Source organism: Mastigoproctus giganteus, chromosome 3 (genome assembly GCF_048544385.1).
Source record: "Mastigoproctus giganteus isolate SK-2022 chromosome 3, ASM4854438v1, whole genome shotgun sequence".
Lineage (NCBI taxonomy): Eukaryota > Metazoa > Arthropoda > Arachnida > Uropygi > Thelyphonidae > Mastigoproctus > Mastigoproctus giganteus.
In genome coordinates, this window is record NC_143577.1 from 137,187,305 (window position 1) to 137,208,971 (window position 21,667).

Here is a 21,667-nt window from a genome sequence, read left to right on the forward strand (position 1 = left end):
CAAAGGTAAATTATCTTACCACATTGAAAAAAACAAAACAAAACCAACTTCAGGCTTAATACTCTGCAACATCTACAGAAAAAAAAAAATCTTTTCTCTGGAGTGATGACATTATTTTATGTTATTAAATTACGCAACTAAATGCTATAAGGCAGATTAAATTACAATAATTCATTTAACTATCATTTGTTTATGAATGCACACATTTTATGTAAACCAAATATATTTTGTAATTGTATTCTTGTTTCCATCACAGGATACACAGATTTATGGAAGAAATTACTGTCATAAACATGACCAAAACACATCCTGAGCAAAGAGATACCACTTCCTTCTTCGCTAAGACCAGATAATGCTTTTAATTTAATGCAATCATAAACACTGCTGAAACCTTCCATTTATTTTTAAAATTTTTTGAGCGTGGTTCTTGAGTAGCAAAATGTAAGAAGCCTAAATCACTCTCGATGAACAAGAACAAAGAGTCCGAGGCACCCTAAAACAGCATACTATAAGGAAAAAAATAACATGTATTTACAGAGGCACTTAAACATCTATGTGCATATTTGTTAAGTTTTTTATTTTTAAATTGCCATATACAGCTTTAATGAAAACTTTATAGGAAAAAAAATTAACTCAGCAAAATCTGTTCAAAAATTACTACTAATAAAATATCAAAAATAAAGAAATCCATTGACAATTACAAAAAATACATGCACATACCATTTTATATGGGAGCAAGTTAAACGAAAACATTGTTTGTCTAAATTTAAATTAGATGCTCCCATGGGTGGCATGTAATTATGAATTGATACTAATTATTTTAATGAGTAAAGGTACAAAAGTATATATACCTCTGCTACATATGCCCACTGCTCTGAATACTATAGTCTGTCACTGCACATTCTGTTTACGAGATGTGCAGTGGCAATATGGTATTCAGAGTAATGAGCATGCCCAGGCTAGAAAAATGCAATGTTATTTCATTTCTTGCAAAGGAGGATGTTTCTACAGCAGAAATTAACTTGCATGTGGTGTGAAAGGAAAAAAATTCTGACGTATGACCTGCACATAGGACAAACTTATTACAAAAGAAAATATCATTACAGAAAATATCAAATACCATTAGAGTACTGATGATCAAGTGTACAAGGAGTGCAATATCAGTTATGGGTCTACACTAAAAAGGTTCCTAAGTAGGTCAAAATGAGCAGGGAAGTCTGTGAAAAGAATGCCAAATTCACCTCGTATAGTAACAGTATTCGCCATATAGTGCAAGGAAGCCACAGGCATTTGCTGCACTAGCAAAAAAACACAAGTAGATAAGAAAACACAAGTTATGTTTCCCTCCTCACACAGGTAAGTATCCAGGTGACCTTTGAATTTATTCAAATTGTCAGCCTCAACTACCTGCAAGGGAAACTTATTCCAGCTATCAGCAACTTGCTGGCTAAAAAAAAAAAAAAAAAAACTTCCTATAATCTAATCTAATCTAAACCTCAAGCCCTGTAATTTGAATTTATGACCCCCAGTTCAGTTCTAAAATTCTTGACAGTGAGAATAACACTTCCATTCATTTTATGAATAAGAAAGAACAACAACATCATTGTTAAAATTATGAGTGACATATGAAGAATGATTTCTATTTATTAAATTTTTTTTTTCAGTGGTAATATCGAAATAAAAAAGGCATTGTGACTTACAATATCATAGAATAGCAAGTGGGATGAAAATTAGGAAGACAGTAGCTGCTTGCTACTATCTTCTAAGACTACAAATTTCAGCTGTGAATTACAGGCTCCAAAAAAGCAATAAGTGTTTGCCATTTTATTTACTTAATTGTTATATTATATTGTACTTTAAAAGTGGCCTTATAGTTCTAGTTATGCTGGTTGTTTATATTTTTATTTAGATAGTTTTTGTAGGCTACTACTTAAATCCATATCCATTGTTTATATCCATACGCAAATCCATTGTTTTGTTCGAATTTTACAGCCACTGTTTTAGTATGAGAGGTAGAGAATCCAAATTTTTAATTGGGGCAAACAGATAGCTCCAATGTAAAACACGAGTTATTACTGTTATTATTTGGTTTTTAGGAGCATTAGCAACTAAGGCCAAATTGCTTTGGGAATATGCGGTGGTCATTCCCTGACCTTTCTGCATCCTCCGTATTTGGTGGTGATGGGCTCAAACCCCGGTCTAATCAAAAAGCATGTGCTACACACTGCTGCTCCTTCCCACCTGGCTACGGAGGCGCCATAAAACAAGAGAGCGTAATATGCATCACTGCATTTAGGAATCTATTAGATAGTGTAGGATTGATAATTAATTAAATTTACTGATCTTATTAATTTTCAATATCATGCCCCAGACTAGAGCAGGAAATCAATGGGCATAAAGTGGTAGGAGTGCAGTGATTCAAGGGTGAAATGAGGGGGGGGGGCATTCTCCAATGTATCACAGACTAAAAAAATGTGCAACTTGTGAAATGTCTGCTGAACTCTCAGGAACAAAAACATGATCTAGCCAAGGAAGATGTCTTTGTGTGTGCGCGCGCGCGTGTGTGTGTGTGTGTGTGTGTGTGTGTGTGTGTGTGCGCGCGTGTGTGCTAGGTGCAGACAGTGTCTAGAAAGAAGTGCCAACTCAGCGTTCTAATGGGCGTCTATGAGAGCTTGAGATGTAGGATAGATGCCCTCAAAGAAATTAATATGAGAGTCCCATCAATCTCTCAGTTGCCCAACTCAACGCCAGAGCCCAGTCTTTTTCATCAGGCAACAAAGCTGCAATCTCCAAGGCAGAATGCACTGGTCCCACAGGAGTTAGTTATTGTCGATGACTATTGTCACGGAGACAGTTAATATAGGGTGTAAAAAGGATAGATGGGATAGGACCAGGGTATGTCTGCCAGGTGCAAAGATTGATGTTGTAGAGCAGATATCATTTTTAAGGGCACAAAGTATGATACTGTTGTACACATTGGCACTAATGACATTAAGAGTAGGAGATCTGCAGATTTAATTAACAAGTACAGGTCAATGTTAAAAAATAGTTGTGAGTTTGGGTTAAATCTGAAAGTTCTCCAATTCTGCCCATACATGATAGGAGGGAGTAAATGATGTGAGCCTTGTCAATCAATTTGGTCCTGGAGGGATTGCACAAGGCTCATGGGGTAGAATTTTTCCAAGCATGGTCTGTGCTTGTTAACAGGAGACACTGCTTCTACAGGGATAGGATACACTTAAATATAATGGGTGCAAGAGTGTTTGCTGATGCTATCTAGACAGCATTAGGTAGGTCCATTGATTACAATTGTCTTCTCCCACTCAACCATCCTTTTATCCATTGTAGCAAATTACCCTTAATACCATTCTGCTCCAATTTGCACAGTAATTTTTCATGCATAACAGTGTCAAAAGCTTTCCCGAAATCCAAGTATATCATATTATAATTATTTTTTGCATTCAATTCCTTTGAACCATATCATAGTATCCAATGAAATTTGTTAGAAAAGACTTTCCCTCAACAAACGCATGCTGTGTCTGAATTATTGTTGCAGTCTTGTCTAGATGATCCTGCAATGCAACTTTAACCAGTGACTCCATTATTTTACCCAGAACAGAAGTTAGACTAACTGATCTATAATTACTCGTGTCTCCCTTAGATCCCCTTTATGAATTGGGGGGTACATCTCCAGTCCGTGGGGACTTCACCTGAGTCCAGGATGCTCTCATAATTATGGCCAAGGATTTGCTTACTTCCTTTGCCGCCTCCTTTAATATAACTGGTAAATCCCACCCGCCTCAGGTGCCTTAAGTTCAACTTCAACAATTTGTTGTTGTTGTTGTTGTTTGGGGTTTAATGGCGCAAGATTCAACAATTTCTCCTCCACTTTGATCTCTGTTATTACAGAATCATTAAGAACACTGTTACAGTTTGATAAACTTCTGTCATTTTCCTCTTTTAACTCCTCATGTGTGAACATAGATGCAAAATACTCATTCAAATTATCAGCTATCTAAGTAGGATCATCAACAGTCGAATCACTGATATCAAGTGGACCAATCTGATTCATCCCCTTCCTTTTAGAGTTTATATCAGTAAAGAAATCCTTGCTGTTTCTCTTAGCATACTTTGCCGAAGATTTCTCGTAATCTGCCTTTGCTTTCCTAATCTCCTTTGTGACTTGATTACAAACTAGCTTATATCCACCATAGGCTTGTGTGTCGCCTGATAATTTATATGCATCCCATGCATTTTTCTTCTCTGCTACGAGTCTCATTAGTTCATCTAACATCCATTTAGGCCTACACCTTGAAGAGTATTTCTTACTCGGTATGAAAACCTAGCAGCTTCCACGATTAATTCCTCGAATGCTACCCACAGAATTTGCTGTTGATAACATCAGTTGATCGCACTGTACAGAATTTAAAAACTCAGACCACTCTACTCACCTTTACGGAAGCAAAAATTCTTCCCTTTACCCCTGATGGTATTTATCTTTTTAAGTAAATCCCACATCAGTACACTGTGATCACTGCCACCTAGTGGTTCCTTAATCTGCAAATTCTTAATGCACAAATAATCACTGCTGATAACTAGATTGAGAGTATTACCATCTCTGGTTGCCTCTCAAACGTGCTGCTGAAGAAAACAGTCATCCAATAAATCACAAAAGTCTTGCTAGTGTGCGAATCCACAAGTTCCAGTCAACAGCTGGGAAGTTAAAATCCTCCATTATAACACAATCTGATTTTATGGCCCATTCTATTTCTCTGTACAATTGTTCATTGTACTCATTAGAGTCATTAGGTCTATAACACACTCCTACTTTCATTTTTGCTTTCCCAGTGCCTATGTCACACCAAACTGACTCAACATGGCACTATCCATCTATATCAACTGGATGCACTTCCTTATATTTTGTTTTTATTAATTAATTAAGAGCATAACTACTTCTCCCTTCCTATCATGCCTATCCTTTCTGTACACATTGCACTCCCAAATTCCAATTCTGCATTCCTAATATATGTGTGAAACCACATCTCTGATATCCCAACAATATCAGCCTTTGATGTCTTGACCAGCACTTCAAATTCATCAAATTTACTATACTTCTAGCATTGGTGTACATGCAAGTATACATGAACCTATTCTTATTCTTAGTTACCCAAACACAGCACATAAAAACCATCAGCACCCCATCGCCCAGGCTGCTGCTCATTCTAATAGAAGCAGTGGAAGAATTGCCTTCACCTCTGCCTGCGGCTACTTTTAACCTATTAGTGGAGTCCCACAGGGTTCAGTGTTGTTTTGTATCTTTATCAATGATATTGATGAAGGTATATCAGGCTTAGTGTCGAAGTTTACAGATGCAGAAGATTGGGAGGATTGTTAATGACAGTAATGACAGTGTGCTACTGCAAAAGGATTTAGAAAATTTGGCAGATGGTCTGAGAAGTGGCAACTGAAATTTAACATTGACAAATGCAGAGTATTGCATATGGGTAGAATTAACCACAGGGAAATGTATGAACTGTGTGGTACGTTTCTCTGGGGTGGTAGAAATTGAAAAAGACCTGGGAGTGATTGTGCAGTCAGATATGAACTTTTCTGAACAATGCAGACAGGCTGCCAGAGCAGGTCATGGGGTATTGTCAATGATATCCAGGAATTTTGCTAGCAGAGAAAAGGAGTGGTTATCCCTTTGTATAAGGCAATGGTCACTGGAGGCCTCATTTTAGGAAAGATGTAGAGTTGCTTGAGCGTGTACAGAGAAGGGCAACAAGATTGGTGAGGGGAATGAAGGGGTCCTCTTACCCAGAAAGGCTTAAGTTCTGCAAATTGCAGCGGCTGGAGACTAGGCACCTGTGAGGTGATCTGATTGAGGTGTATAAGGCCTTCAATGGGTTGAGCATGCTGAAATCTGATGGGATTCTTCCGCTTGCTCAGATTACAAACCTGAGGGGACATAAATTCAAATTGAGGAAAGACAGTTGTAGAATAGATGTGCAGAAATTTGCCTTTAGGGAGTGGGTGGTTAATTGCTGGCACAAACTTCCAACTGGGATTGTGGAAGTTTATAGCTAAAATAAATTCAGGGAGGAACTGGATAAACATTTAGAGGGAATGGGTATGTGAATTTTTTTTTTTTTTTGGGTTGATGCTAAATAAGCTCATATGCTTGCTTTCTTGTATCACATGCCTCTATTATTACTATCTTCCCTTGTTGCTTAGAAACAACTGACTTAAGTTTTAGGAAAGATATAAAAAGGAAAGCTGAATGGATAAATGAGGTAGTGGTTTGTGAGTTTGAAGTTGAGGTTATGTTCTTTTTAGTCTGGGGAACAATTATTAACATAAATATAGGTTAAATCAAAACAGAACCAATGGAAAGAAATATTACAGAAAATGCACGCAGCTGAAAGGGAATATCCGCATGTCAAAATGTGGGGCAAAGTCTGTACAATGAATCATTAATGAACCCAACTACCAGCTTTTGCACATCCTTTTCCCAAGCAATACACACATTCCTTGAGGCTCCCGTGGGTATGACAAGTTAGGCTTGCTACCTGGGAGTCTAAAACGCTGATGGGACTGATATTCAGGTGATAGTCAAGTGGACAGAATTTCAGTGAGGTCCAGTCATTCTGTGAAAACAAAATGACTATGCTTGCACCTTCACAATGGTGGAACTTTTGGTAAACCAGGTGCTCCCCATGTGCAAGTCCTAAAATACAACACCTAGCATACTATATGTGACCACACTCAGGTGTGAACCAACATAAGCAGGTCAAGGTATGGTGTCCTACCACACAGAGAAATGGCACCCCTGTGTGTTATTACCAGGCAATATAAAATGCTAGATGATGCATTCATCAATCGGCACATTAATATTATTATTATAACCTTTTTCCTATATGGGATTTTTCTGCCTCATGAGAAGTAATGGTACAAAGTGCATAGGGTGGTTGGTTAAGTCTGGTTACTATTATTATTATTGTTGGTCAAGGAACTCTCTTACTATCCTACACATGTTCATGATCACAGCTCTCTGAAGTTCCATGTAAGTGTTCTCTGGGGGAGGGGGCTATTGCTGATATGTTCTTACTGAGGCTCTTTGACACCATGTGGTTGATATGGTGATCAAGATAGCCATTACTTGTTACATATGCCACATTTCCTTGCCTTCTTGTCTTAGTTCTGTGTACTTCCTGATCTTTTCCTCATAGGATTTCTGGAGGCTGCTGGTTTTGTTCACTGCTATGTCAATCACGCAGATAGCCATTTCCTTCTTATAGATGAGGGTTAAGTCTGATCTGCTGGGCAGGATCATCTTGACCATTATTATGGCACAGTCCCAATACAGTTTATGACTAGGGGTCTCTAGTATGGCCCAAGGCACATACTTGTAATATGGTACACCTTCTTTGATCAACTGGTATTTTTGCACTAGCTTCTGATGTATTATCCTGGCTACCTGACCATGTCTGTGAGTGTACTCCATCTGGGTGATCAGCCACATCCTGGGGTAATGTGGTGGATTGTTTCTGTGGACAGATGGTATCATTGACAAGTGTCATCTATCATTCGGGGGTTGTTGGCAATGTACTTCCTGTAGTTCCTGGTGTTGATTATCTGATCTTAGTGATCTTAGATGGAGAGCATGAATCCTTCAGTCTCAGGGAAGAACATCCTGTTTGTGAGCCATGTTTTGGATGCCATCTTATCTATGTAATTTTGATGAAGGTAATCGCCCAGTCTTTCTGTCTTTGTTTCTTCTATGTAGTAGTAAAGGCATGACATGCAAGAAAGCAAGCTTACATAGCATCAGCCCAAAAAAAAAAAAAAAACCATTTCACACATCCATTCCCTCTAAACTTTTGTCCAGTTCCTCCTTGAATTTATTTAAGCTGTAACTTCCACAACAGATGGAAGTTTGTTTCAGCAATCAGCTACCTGCTGGCTAAAGGCAAATTTCTGCACAACTATGCTATAACTTTCTTTCCTCAATTTGAATTTATGCACCCTCAGATTCGTAATCTGAAGAGGAAGAATCCTATCAGAATTGAGCCTGCTCAACCCATTCAAGGCATTACATACCTCAATCAGATCATCTAAAGGTGCCTCAAAGGCTTAAGTCCTGAAAATTGCAACTTGCAGAACTTAAGCCTTTCTTGGTAAGACCATGCATTCATTCCCCTCACCAATCTTGTTGTCCTTCTCTATACTTGCTCAAGCAACTCTGCATCCTTCCTAAAATGAGGTCTCCAGACCTGTACACAGTACTCAAGCCATGCCCATACAAAGGGATAATCACCTCCTTTTCCCTACTAGCAAAATTTCTGTATATCATTGACAATACCCCATGACCTGCTGGCAGCCTGTCTGCATTGCACAGAAAATTTCATATCTGACTGCACAATTACTCCCAGTCTTTTTCATTTTCTACCACTAAGTGCAGTACCACACAGTTGGTACATTTCTCTGGATTTACTTCTACCTATGTGAGTGGGGTCTTCTTGCTAAGTTGGCATTTGTCTTTCTTACGACTTGGTAGACTGGCGATGTGTTTTCCTGAAAGTAATCCTGTGTGATTACTTCGAGGAAATCTTAATCACCTTCACTTGTTCAATTTGTCCCTCCCTCCTTTCCAGGCAATGGTCAGTCTCTCAATGCCCAACTTTGGGTGGTGGAGTCAGCAGCTCTTATCCATCATTATTCTGGTGGGCCCCGGTAGCCTAGTTAGCAAGAGCGCTAGACTGTACTGAGTGGAGTGTGTGGGGTTTGAGACCAGCTGTTGGTAGTTGTGGATTTCCTCCTGAATATCTCGATTTGGTCAGTCTCAAGGCCGGGTGCTATTAGCAAGTCAAAATAAATAAATAAATCATCCTGGTTGATCTCAATATCCTCCAGCTCAGTGTTAGTATAATTTATGATCTAAAGGAGTACATGAATATAGTAGCTGCATGTGTGTTAATGGCTGTGACCATGTACCCTCCATTCAGCTTTAATTTTAGCAGGCTTCTCAGTGAGGAGGGTCTGGATTTCCTTGTGTTCTAACTGGCGAGTATGCATTATGTTCGAGGGGCATAAAGAGGGAATACTCGATCTGATTATCAGCAGTGATTATTCATGCATTAAGAATTTGCAGATAAAATAACCACTAGGTTACAGTGATCAGAGTCTACTGATGTAGGATTTAATTAAAGATGTAATTGCCATCAAGGGTTAAAGGGAAGGGTTTTTGCTTTCGTAAAGGTGACTACAGTGGTATTAGACAGCTTTTAAATTCTATACAGTGGGATCAACTGATGATGTTACCAACGGGGAATTCTAAATGGGAAACCTTCAGGGACTTAATCTTGGAGGCTACTAAGCTTTTCATACCAACTAAGAAATACTGTTCAAGGTTTAGGCCTAAATGGACGTCAGATGAAATAATGAGGCTCGTTTGTTTGGGTTTTTTTTTTTTTTTTTTTAAGGAGCATTAGCAACTAAGGCCATATTGCTCCGGGGATATGCAGTGGTCATTCCCTGACCTTTCCGCATCCTCCGTATTTGGTGGGCACAGGCTCGAACTCCAGTATAATCAAGAAGTGTGTGCTATGCACTGCTGCTCCTGCCCACCTGGCTACGGAGGCACCCAATGAGGCTCGTGGAAGAAAAGAAAAATGCAAGAAATGCATATAAATTATCAGGCGAGAGAGAGAAGCCTATGGCAGATATAAGCTAGTCTGTAATCAAGTCACAAGGGAGGTTAGGCAGGCAAAGGCAGATTACAAGAAATCTTTGGCAAAGGATGCAAAGAGAGAAAAGAGTTCTTTACTCATATAGGGGGTGAATCAGATTGGTCCACTTAGCATAGATGGTTCGACTACTGATAATCCTGCTCAAGTAGCTGATAAACTGAATGAGTATTTTGCATCTACATTCACACGAGGAGTTATTCAAGGAGGGGAATGCCAAAAGTTTATCAAACTAACAGGGAGCTAATTGATTTTGTAATAACTGAAGGCAAAGTGGAGGAGAAATTGTTGAAGTTAAACATAAAAAAGGCACCTGGGGTGCATGGAGGCAGCGATGGAAGTTAGCAAACCCTTAGCCATAATTATGAGAGCATCTTTAAATTCAGGGGAGGCAGATATAAGAGGGGCCCCATTGACTGGAGATGTGCAAATATATCCTCAATTCACAAAGGAGGTTCCAAAGGGTGACACAAATAATTATAGACCTGTTAGTTTAACCTCTGTTGTGGAGAAAATAATGGAGTCACTGGTTAAAGAGGCGATACAGGATCACCTACACAAGACTGCAGTAATAGTTCAGACACAGCTGGATTTGTTAAGGGGAAGTCTTGACTAACCAATTTTATTGGATACTACAATGTTGTCACAAAGGAATTGATGCAGAAAATAATTTTGATATCATATACAGTCAGTCCTCGTATAGCACGATAGTTGTGTTCCTAGAAACCCTTGTGCAATGCAAAATCGTGCAATATAAACAGGCCCTATGGGAAAAGATTGAATACACATTTGTAACCAAAACATTACCAAACACAATAAATAATCGTAATAAAATATTACGTATTTTATTACGACTATTACGTAATAAAATATTCCTAATGCTTTTGCTTCTATCGTAAGCAAACTTGTTTTTTTGTTTGATTTTCTATCCAAACAGATGACAGCCGTTCCATCTCTTCCAATTCTTTGTCTTAATCTAATGGATTTTAATTACACTTTGAGTTACTCGTGCTATGAAAGTTGTTTTTATTTTCTTTGCATTCTTTGTAATTCTCGGCATTGCCTCATTTAGGTCTGTAGCACGTGCAATATCACATGGTCTTTCATTTCGCTCAAAGCGTTTCACAATTTCATATTTTTTTCTCTATCGGCAGAGGCGGATGGGCCATAAGCCTTTCCGGGGAAACCCTGGTGGGCCGGAGGCCTGTGTGATTTTGGCCATAAACCATAGTATAAGGTTACTATAAATTTTTCCGGGTAAGAATTTTTGACCCAGTCCACCTCTGTTTATCGATATTGCTTTTCTTTTTCTCTCTGAATCTGCAGTGTCTTCACCAGGACGCGTCCTTTTCACACCTTTTAAGTATTTTACTCATTTTTAGGGAATAAAGCACAATTACAAAACGAGGACGCACGCTTGATACACATAAACAAAGTTGCATGCGTGTAGCAACTGAATAAACAACACCGTAAAGGCAGAGATTAACACCTCACATTTTACTAAAGCACATTTCTGGGGGTTACTACCATAAAACAATAAAAACAATTTCCAGTTGAGTTTCTGCTAGTGGAATCTGTTATAAACTGGTGGTAAACTCGATCTATTTGCATTTGCAATTATACCAATAGCTGGAATTGTGTTGGTTTTTACGTTATTATGGTGAAATGTGTTTCCCCTTCACTGATATAAAAAACATAAATACATTTTCAGAATCTTCTCTTCATTCCTATTGTGTTGCGTTCGGTTGGGGTGATTCTGCATTCGACTGCCATTTCTTGTAAACACAAAGGCGAATCGTGCATAAGTGAATTTGGTTCGTGTTATATAAGATATCGTCCCCTATTTATAAATCGTGTATGATCGAATTCGTGTAGTGTAAACACGTGTTATACGAGGACTGACTATACTTGGATTTCAGGAAAGCTTTTGATACTGTTGCACATGGAAGACTGCTGTACAAATTGGAGGGTATGGCATTAAGGGCAAGTTGCTGCAATGGATAAAGGGATGGTTGAGAGGAGATGGCAGAGAGTGGTAATAAATGGACACTGCTCTATGCAGTAATGTTATTAGTAGTCCTGCAGGCATTGGTGCTGGACACAGTGTTGTTTTGTATATTTATCAATGATATCGAATGAATGTATATAAGGCTTGATGTCCAAGTTTGCAGGTGATACAAAGGTTGGCAGGGTTGTTAATGACACTAAAGACAGTATGCTACTGCAACAGGATCTAGAAAAGTTAGGCAGATGGGCTGAGAAGTGACAATTGAAGTTTAACCTTGAGAAATGCAAAGTAATGCATATGGGTAGCAGTCACTGAAGTGAATTGTACCAACTGTGTGGTACTACAATCAGGGAGATGGAGAATGAAAAAGACCTGGGGTAATTGTGCAGTCAGATATGAAGTTCTCTGAGCAATGCAGAGGGGCTGCCAGAGAAAGAAGGTCATGGAGTTTTGTCAATGATATATAGGAATTTTGCTAGTAGAGACAAGGAGGCAATTATCCCTTTGTATGAGGCAATGGTCAGGCCACACCTTGAGTACTGTATACAGGTCTGGAGGCCTCATTTTAGGAAGGATATAGAGTTGCTAAAACGAGTACAGAGAAGGGCAACAAGATTGGTGAGGGGAACAAAGGGGTGTGCTTATGGGGAAAGGCTTAAATTATACAAGTTGCAGGATCTGGAGACTAGGCACCTGCGAGGTGATCCGACTGAGGTGTATAAGGCATTGAATGGTTTCAGTAGGCACAATGCTGCTTTTTGCTTTTTTTTTTTCTTTTTTTTTTTTTGGCTGATGCTGTATAAGCCTGTTTTCTTGCATCATATGCCTCAACTAATGCTAATCATCCTCAGATATTTGTAGGTTCAGTCAACTGGATGTCCTTGATGCAATCATGGATTTTGCATTTGTCTAGGCCAAAATGTCAGTATGTCAGTGCTGAACTATTCAGTAGCTGTTGGAGTTGATTCTCAACCTTGATAGTGGTCCTACACTTCAACATGGTTGCTTCTAGGAAATGTTTCAGTGTTAGTAGTAGTAGTGGCATGTGATGCAAGAAAGCCAGTATATGAGCTTATGCAGCATCAGCCAAAAAAAAAAAAAAAAAAAAAAAACCACACCATTCCCTCCAAATGCCTGTCCAGTTCCTCCTTAAATTTATTCAACCTATCAACTTCCACAACGACAGATGGAAGTTTATTCCAGCAATTAACCGCCCGCTGGCTAAAATCAAATTTCTGCACATCTATTCTACATCTGACCGTCCTTAATTTGAATTTATGCCCCCTTAGGTTCGTAAACTGAACAAGTGGAAGGATCCCATCAGAATTCAGCGTGTTCAACCCATTCAAGGCCTTATACACCTCAATCAGATCACCGCGTAGGTGCCTAGTCTCCAGCCACTGCAATTTGCAGAACTTAAGCCTCTCTTGGTAAGAGGATCCCTTCATTTCCCTCACCAATCTTGTTGCCCTTCTCTGTACACGCTCAAGTAAATCTACATCCTTCCTAAAATAAGGCCTCCAGACCTGTACGCAGTACTCAAGGCGTGGCCTGACCATTGCCTTATACAGAGGGACAATTACCTTTTCCCTGTTAGCAAAATTCCTATATATCATTGACAAAACCCCATTACCTGCCCTGGCAGTCTGTCTGCATTGCTCAGAAAACTTCATATCTGACTGCACAATTACTCCCAGGTGTTTTTCATTTTCTACCACCTTAAGTGTAGTATCACACAGTTCGTACGTTTCTCTGGGGTTACTTCTACCCATATGCAGTACTTCGCTTTTGTCAAGGTTAAACTTCAGTTGCCACTTCTTAACCCATCTGCCCAAATTATCTAGATCCTGTTGCAGTAGCACACTGCCATTAACAACTCTGCCAACCTTTGTATAATTTGCAAACTTCGACATTAAGCCTGATATACATTAAGTCATCAATATCATTTAGAAATATACAAACAACAGTGGACCCAACACCGAACCCTGTGGGAATCCACTAATAACATTAGTCCATGAAGAGCAGCACCCATTGATTACCACCCTCTGTCTTCTCCCACCTAACCATCCTTTTATCCATTGTAGAAACTTACCCTTAATACCATTCTGCTCCAATTTGTACAATAGTCTTTCATGCGCAACAGTGTCAAAAGCTTTCCTGAAATCCAAATATATGATATCAAAATTATTTTTTGCATCCAGTTCCTTTGTAACCACATCATAATATCCTATCGAATTTGTCAGACAAGACTTTCCCTTAACAAACCCATGCTGTGTCCTGACTTTGTAGATCAAATTATATGATGCAAGAAAGCAAGCTTATAAAGCATAAGCCAAAAAAAAAAAAAAAAAAAAAAACACCTTCCACATCACCTGTCTACCCCTTCCAATAGTTTGTATTGTTCTTTTTTGAATTTATTCAAACTGCCAACATCCCCAACACCAGATGGAAGTCTCTTCTCACAATCAAACATTTCCTCTCTGACAGTAAACCTGCAACCATCTTTCCTCTATTTGAATTTATGTCCTCTCATATGTGTAGTCTGAGCAAGAGGAAGAATGCTATCAGCATTGAGCTTGCTCAATCCATTTAAAGCCTTAAACATCTGAGCCTGTTTTTCTGCTTCAATTCCCTGGGTTCTATAACTTATGGCAGCAGTTCCCCCCTTCCTCTCCACAAATTTTCAAAACCAGGCTGACTTTCACCCACTGAACCCAAGGAAAGTGCACTCTTAAAGCACTGGAACTGAAACAAGATGTAGCATTAAGGAATATTTTGTCTTCAGATCAACTTGGGCTGAAATTACTTATGCTATTGACCTACAACAGATCTTAAATCACATAAAATATGAATTAGGGTCATATTTTTTTTTTTTTTTATGAGAACCCCTAACACGAGAGGTATTGGAACCTATAGTACTTAGTACCGTGCTTGGATTGGAGGTTAAGAAGACGAAAGAAGATATTTGTTGACATTGGATTTGAACTTCTGTAGATTGTAATTTTCAGGAAATACATATGAAGGAAGGTTGTTCCAGAAAACGGCAGTTGAATGAATAAATGAGGAAGATGAAAAGTTGGTTCTGTGGGTTTGAAGCTGGACAGTAAATGGATGTTGGCTGGTGGCAGCACGTGTTCGAACTGTTTTGAAAGAGAGAGCGGGAATCATAGAAGCCAATTCAGAAGAACAATGCCCATGGAAGTATCTGTAAAAGAGGCATGCAGCAGAAACAGTGCGTCTATGAGAAAGCGAGTGGAGAGACTCTGTTAGAGATGAATCATTAATGAACCAAACTGCCCTCTTCTGAATGGAATCAAGAAGCCTGAGAGAGGTTTTGGGGGCACCACCCAAGATGTGGGAACAATATTCCATGGCAGGGCGAATTTACGATTTATACAGAGTGAGCAGCTATTTGGAAGAAAAGTAACGCCGAGAGCGAAAGAGAAAACCAAGTTTTTTAGATGCAGAGGAAGCAATATTTGTAATGTGCTTGTGCCAAGAGAGATTACAAGTCAGGGTAATCCCCAAAAGAGATATATCATTTTGCCTAGAAATCGGAGTGTCACTAAAGATAAGCATAGGAGCAGAAGAATCCTTTTTGCGAGATATAAGACAAGACTGAGTTTTAGAAGGGTTGAAATCAACTAAGTTGTCTTTGCCCCACTGGAGAATTACCTGAAGATCGGCATTTAAGGAATTGGCAGCAGATTTTCGAGAACTTGAAGCTGATTGAGCAGGACAAGGTTTCTCAAAATGGAAAGTTGAATGCAATGTGCTATCATCGGCAAAACTATGGATAGGATTTCCAGTCAATGGAAGAAGGTCATTGATATACAAGAGGAAAAAGTGGGGGAAAGAACTGAACCTTGGGAGACACTGGCATTAGTGGAGAAGTTAGAAGACAGAGAGCCATCTACCATCACCCTCAGTGAGCGATCAGAGAAAAAACTGGATAACCAATTACTAAAAACAGTTAGCAAACCATAAGATGGAAGCTTGTTTAGAAGACCTTTATGCCAAACACGATCAAAAGCCTTTGAGATGTCAAGAGCAACTACTTGTGTTTCACCGAACCTTCCATTGAATTAGTCCATAAATGGGTAACATAAGCCAGAATATCACCAGTGGATCGACACTGACGGAATCCATACTGGCGATCATTGATCAGACGGAAGGTTTCTAGGTAGTTTAAGAGTTGCCGGTTAATTGATTTCTCCATTACTTTAGAAAGAGTAGAAGTAATTGCAATGGGACGATAATTGGATGGGAGGGATTTGTCACCCTTTTTAGGAACTGGCTGGATATGAGCAAATTTCCAAGCAGAAGGAAAAACACCTTTGGAATAAGAAAGTGAAAAAAGGCGGCAAAGAATAGGAGTAAGTTCAGGAGCACAGGTTTTGAGAACAAGTGGAGAAATACCATCAGGACCTGGAGCTTTCTTAGCATCAAGATTCATCAAAATCCTTCTGATATCCTTCTGAAATCCTTCTGACGGAAGACCACAGGAGGCATTGAATGGAGCGTGTTAGGAATGGTGGGAGGTGTTTTACCAAGATCATTAATACATGAGCTCGAAGAAAAATGGGATGCTAGCAGGTCAGCTTTATCCTTGGCTGAAGTGACAACAGAACCATCTGGTTTGGACAGAGGTGGGAGCAGACATGGGCAAAAGTTGCGGCCAATAGCTTTGGCAAGAGACCAGAATGCTCGGCTACCATTAGGGCAAGAAGCAAGTTTTCTACTCTTAGCCTGTTCAAACTCTAGTTTGGACTGATTAATAACTGCTTTACAATTGTTGCGAGCTTTGGTGTAGGCAGAAAATGAAACTGAAGAATTAGAAACAAGCCAGTTACGATATACAACATTCTTCTCTTGGACAGCCTTAGCACATTTGTTGGAGAACCAAGGTTTAGATAAAGGACGAGATTTTAAAGTGGAGTGTGGGATAGAGGATTCCATTCCTGCAAGAATAATTTCACTGACACGATCTGAGCAAACGTTGACATCAGAAGTTTTGAAACAGTAATCAGACCAAGGAAAAGAAGAAAAGAAGTCTCGCAGGTCATCCCATTTTGCATTCTTGTAATGCCAAACAATACGAGGTTGGGAATAGCCATGAGATAACGGTTCCATTGGAGAAGAGACAATCACCAAGTTGTGATCTGAAGTGCCTAAAGGACCTCTCACTTCGACCTTGTACTTAGAAGGGTTGTTTGTGAGAAGAAGATCAAGATTGTTGGCTGTCTGATTAGGATTGTCCGGTATTCTTGTAGGTAAATGAACAATCTGTGCTAGGTCATTAGTAATTGCAAAAGCCTCAGCATCTCGACCTGCTGGGTCGGTGTAACTAGAAAACGGAAGCCAGCTGGAGTTGTGAACGTTAAAATCACCAAGGAAAATTACCACACTGTTAGGAAAGTTGGACTGGAGAAAGTCAAGTTGCAAAGAGAGGAAGTCAAACAGCTCCAAGTGATTAGTGGAGTTGGGAGAACGGTAGAGACAACAGATGAATTTGACACAATGAGGTAGAGAGATTTTCAGCCAGAGAAGATCAAAGAGAGGAGATTCCAAATTGCCAAGTCTCTGACAGGGAATATCAGAACGGACATATATGGACATCGTTGAGATTGGAATTGAGACCACGTATATTTGTGAAATGAATTAGGAAGTCCTTGGGAGGTTTAGATCTTTTCGCAGATAAGCTTGCTCTTTTATTTGGACAATTCATGGTGTATTCAATAGTAAGAAAAAGTGGGTGTGACATGCTGTATGAAGTAATGAAATTTTTGGATATGGCGTACATGTGGTAAGAATATACCCAGATCCTTGACATAACGTGGCCTCGACAATGCTCCCCGCATACACACTACCTGGACTCCCTCCAGTCACTATCTGGCAGAGTAGAGGTAGCAAGATTATACACTAGCTGATCCGGAAGCCTCCTAGAGAGTTACCAACAGGTTTGGTCCGGTGTACTATCTAGCGGCCAGCCTGCGAACACCGTTTTAGAGCTGTACCCTCGAAATGTAAGGAATATTGGATCTCGCCACGACATTCATCACAACCTCAAAAATCATCAATCATACTGCATGATGGAAGAGATAGGGAAGGGTTGGCCGGAACTTAGCTCTAGAGACTAAACATCAGTTCCACCACTTCAAGCCTCCAATAAGCAAAGTGGTGGTATTTCACCGGTTGATGAGAGTCATCTACCACCTAGTACTGCCTGCTAACATAGAGGGGTGGCGTTCCTCCATGTGGTGTGGGCGCCACACCTCGACCCCTGCTTACGTTGGTTCACACCTGGGTGGTCACCTACCATGTACTTGTGCATGGAGGTTATACCCAGGATTACTAACAGTCCCACCATCGTGAAGGTGCAAGCAGAGGATTTGGCTGTCATAGACCGTCCGGACTTCGCCGAAATTGGGTCCACTTGGCTTAAGTGTCACCCGAATATCAGTTCCATCAGCGTTTTAGACTCCCAGGTAGCAAGAACAGCTTGTCTGGCATATCTGAGAGAATGTCTGTGACAACCTCAAGGACCATTTAAGAAAGTACTGCAGTTATGTTGGTGCAAGTATCAATCATGGGCAACAGTTTTAAATGTATTGAAGGACTACTGTTCTGCACACAACAACTCAAAGGTTAACCACTAAGTCAACATTTTTTCCCAAGAAACTGCTTGAAAAACTCACTATTTTTAGCCAACTTTTTAAACACTGGCTCATGAGATTGTGCCAGTGTTTGTCTACAGTCTAATTGAAACCAAATTTATTATACATATAGCCCCATAGGAAGGCTGGACATGGAAGAGTCCAAATGGATTAACAACTAATGAAATCGACTTCATCCTCACTAACAGAAGCTATATTGTGAATGATGTTACCGTCCTGAATAAGGTAAATGTTGGAAGTGATCACAGAATGGTAAGATGTACACTTGATATAGATGTAGGAAAGGAAAGGAAAAAACTGACTCGAGTAAATAATACAAAGGTCTTTGAGATAACAGAGGAGGAGAAAAAGCAGTATGTAATGGAACTTAAGAACAAGTTTGAGCTTCTGCAGACTGCTCAGGACCAAGATATCGAAAAGGAATATTACAACTTTCTGAAAGTGTTAAAGCCTAAGAAACCTATATGGAAAAAGAAATCCAAAGAAGAAAAAATTAGTCAAGAAACCCTTGTCATGATGAACCGAAGATGACAAATGAAGAGCAAGAAAAACACTGACAGGGAAAAAATTGAGTATACTGAGTTATGCAAAGCCATTAGAAAGAGACTCAGAGAGGACATAAGAAGATTTAACACAAGAAAAGTAGGGCAAGCATTAAGGGAAAACAAAGGATTTAAATCAGCAGCCATGAGCAGTAATACAGAAAGTCAAATGATACTGAAACTGAAGAATAGCGATGGTGTACTTATAAACAGCACAGAAGGCATAATTCAAATAGCAGAAGACTATTATAGAGAATTATACAAGGAGCCAGGGAATGATACCAGCAGTGGGGAAGATGGATTGCAAAGTAGCAACACATACGACATACCCGATATTCATCCTGATGAGGTAGAACATGCATTGAAGAAAATGAAGAATCGGAAAGCCCCGGGGGAAGATGAAGTTACTGTAGAGTTGTTAAAATTGGGAGGAAGAAACATAACACAAAAACTGGCAAGGCTCTTCACAAAGTGCATTAGAAAAGGTGTGACGCCTAAGCAGTGGAATAATGCAATCATAGTTTTGCTGCATAAGAAAGGAGATAAATCAGAAATTGGAAATTATATTATTATTATTATTATTATTATTATTAATGGCCATATGGTACAAGGAAGCCTGAGGCTTATGCTGCACCAGCCAAAAAAAAAAAAAAAAAAAATTCCCAAGTTACCCCCTGAGAGAGAGAGAGAGAGAGAAGTAGAAAGGAATCACCAAGAAAGAGAAGAATGATGATATCCAGCTCAGGACCCTGGGTTATAGACCAATTAGCTTGTTATCCCACATCTACAAGTTGTTCACAAGGGTCATTACTAACAGATTAGAAAGAATACTTGATGAGAATCAACCGAAAGAGTAAGCTGGCTATAGGACAGGATTCTCAACTATGGATCACCTTCACGTAATATCACAGCTAATGGAGAAAGCAAATGAATATAAAACACCATTATGCCTGGCATTTGTGGATTATGAAAAGGCATTTGACTCCATACAGCATAAGGCAATGTTTCAGGCACTGGAAAGACAAGGCATAGATACCCCATATATTATGATTTTGAAGAAAATATATGAGAATGCTACCTCCTTTATTAGACTAGACAAAGATAGTAGCAAATTTAAAATCGAGAAAGGAGTTCGATAAGGAGACACAATATCTCCGAAGCTGTTTACTGCTGCCCTTGAGGAAGCTTTCAGAAGATTAGACTGGTCGCAGAAAGGAGTCAATGTGAACGGAGAATACCTAAACCATTTACGATTTGCAGATGACATTGTGGTCATAAGCCACAATCCCAAAGAATTAGAGGTAAATCTTAATCAGTTATGCACAGTTAGTAAGGATTTTGGACTAAAGATGAATATTGCTAAAACAAAAGTAATGATGAACAAGTATGCCACTGAAAGGGAAATAATGATTGAAGGAGCAGTAATTGAAAAGGTGGAGTCATATACTTATCTGGGACAAGTTATTAGCTGTAATAATGATAAATGGCTGAAAGTCAAGAGAAGAATAAATTTTGGATGGATAGCATTCAGGAAATATAGTCACATACTGAAGAGCAATATCCCAGTTTGTCTGAAACGTAAAATAATGAATCAATGTATACTCCCCACCATGACTTATGGAAGTGAAACTTGGGCACTCACCAAAAGAATGGAAGGGAAGCTGAGAACTACACAGCGAAGAATGGAACGAATTATACTGGGAATCAGACTGTCAGATAAGAAGAGAAACACATGGATTAGGCAGCAAACTCAAGTAAAGGACATTCTTATCAAAACTAAAGAACTAAAATGGTCTTGGGCAGGACACATAGCTCGAAGACATGATGACAGATGGACTAAGAAAATAACAGAATGGTACCCAAGAGGAGCTAGAAGAAAACCTGGAAGACAAAGGCGGAGATGGATAGATGAAATTCATGAGTTTTTGGGTAGTAAATGGATGGCCAGTGCTCAAAACAGAAGGAACTGGAAAGTTGCTGGAGAGGCCTTCATCCTGCAGTGGATTGAAAATGGCTGATGATGATGATAGGAAGGCTGAAGTACCCTGATTGGGTTAAGTTAATTTTCTCTGCCATTTTGAAATAAGATAGCCACCTCATTTGTTTAAAATTTGATCCAAACCAAATTTGCCATGGGAGGGAGGAAGCCAAAAGCTTCTGTTGTAATCTGTCATCTTAAAACAAGATGGCTGCCACTCAAAACACCAGTTCAACATATCTGTAACTCTACTATTTACAGGCTGATTAAAACAAAATTTATAACATTTAATTTACAATACAAAGTTGTCTAAATTGCACTAAAATCATCATCATAATCTTCTGAACTGATTTATCCAACAAACTGGAAATATCTGCTGAATGACCCAGAACCTGATTTACTTAGAAAAATTTCAATTTCTGAATCAGAGTTTTTGTTAGAAAACTCAACAATATTATTATTATTGTCATGAAGGTAATAATAAAAATGATCAATATAAAAAAAAATATATAATAACAAAATCTTCAAGTAAGCATTCACAAGAGAAGGGGAGAGGAGACAAAACTTTCACAGGAAAATCACTTGACACAATCTTTTTTTTTTTTCATGTCTCATGATCTATGAAGTGAGGGAGTTCTGTTTATAATGCCTTTCTGCTTACAGTGCTCTTTGAAGCCAGTCCCATCGAGAGTGCTATAACGGGAATTTACTGTACA

General features: G+C 39.2%; 1 protein-coding gene across 1 annotated transcript in view; it reads right to left on the reverse strand.

The window, feature by feature from the left end:
- Positions 1 to 205: 205 nt before the first annotated feature.
- twr (signal peptidase complex catalytic subunit SEC11 homolog C twr) overlaps positions 206 to 21,667 on the reverse strand; it is a 135,593-nt gene continuing 114,131 nt past the window's right edge. The window contains exon 6 of the mRNA XM_090370669.1: positions 206 to 506. Within this exon, the coding sequence (XP_090226795.1) occupies positions 456 to 506 (51 nt within the window). The 3' untranslated portion in view covers positions 206 to 455. The remainder of the gene's footprint in view (positions 507 to 21,667) is intronic.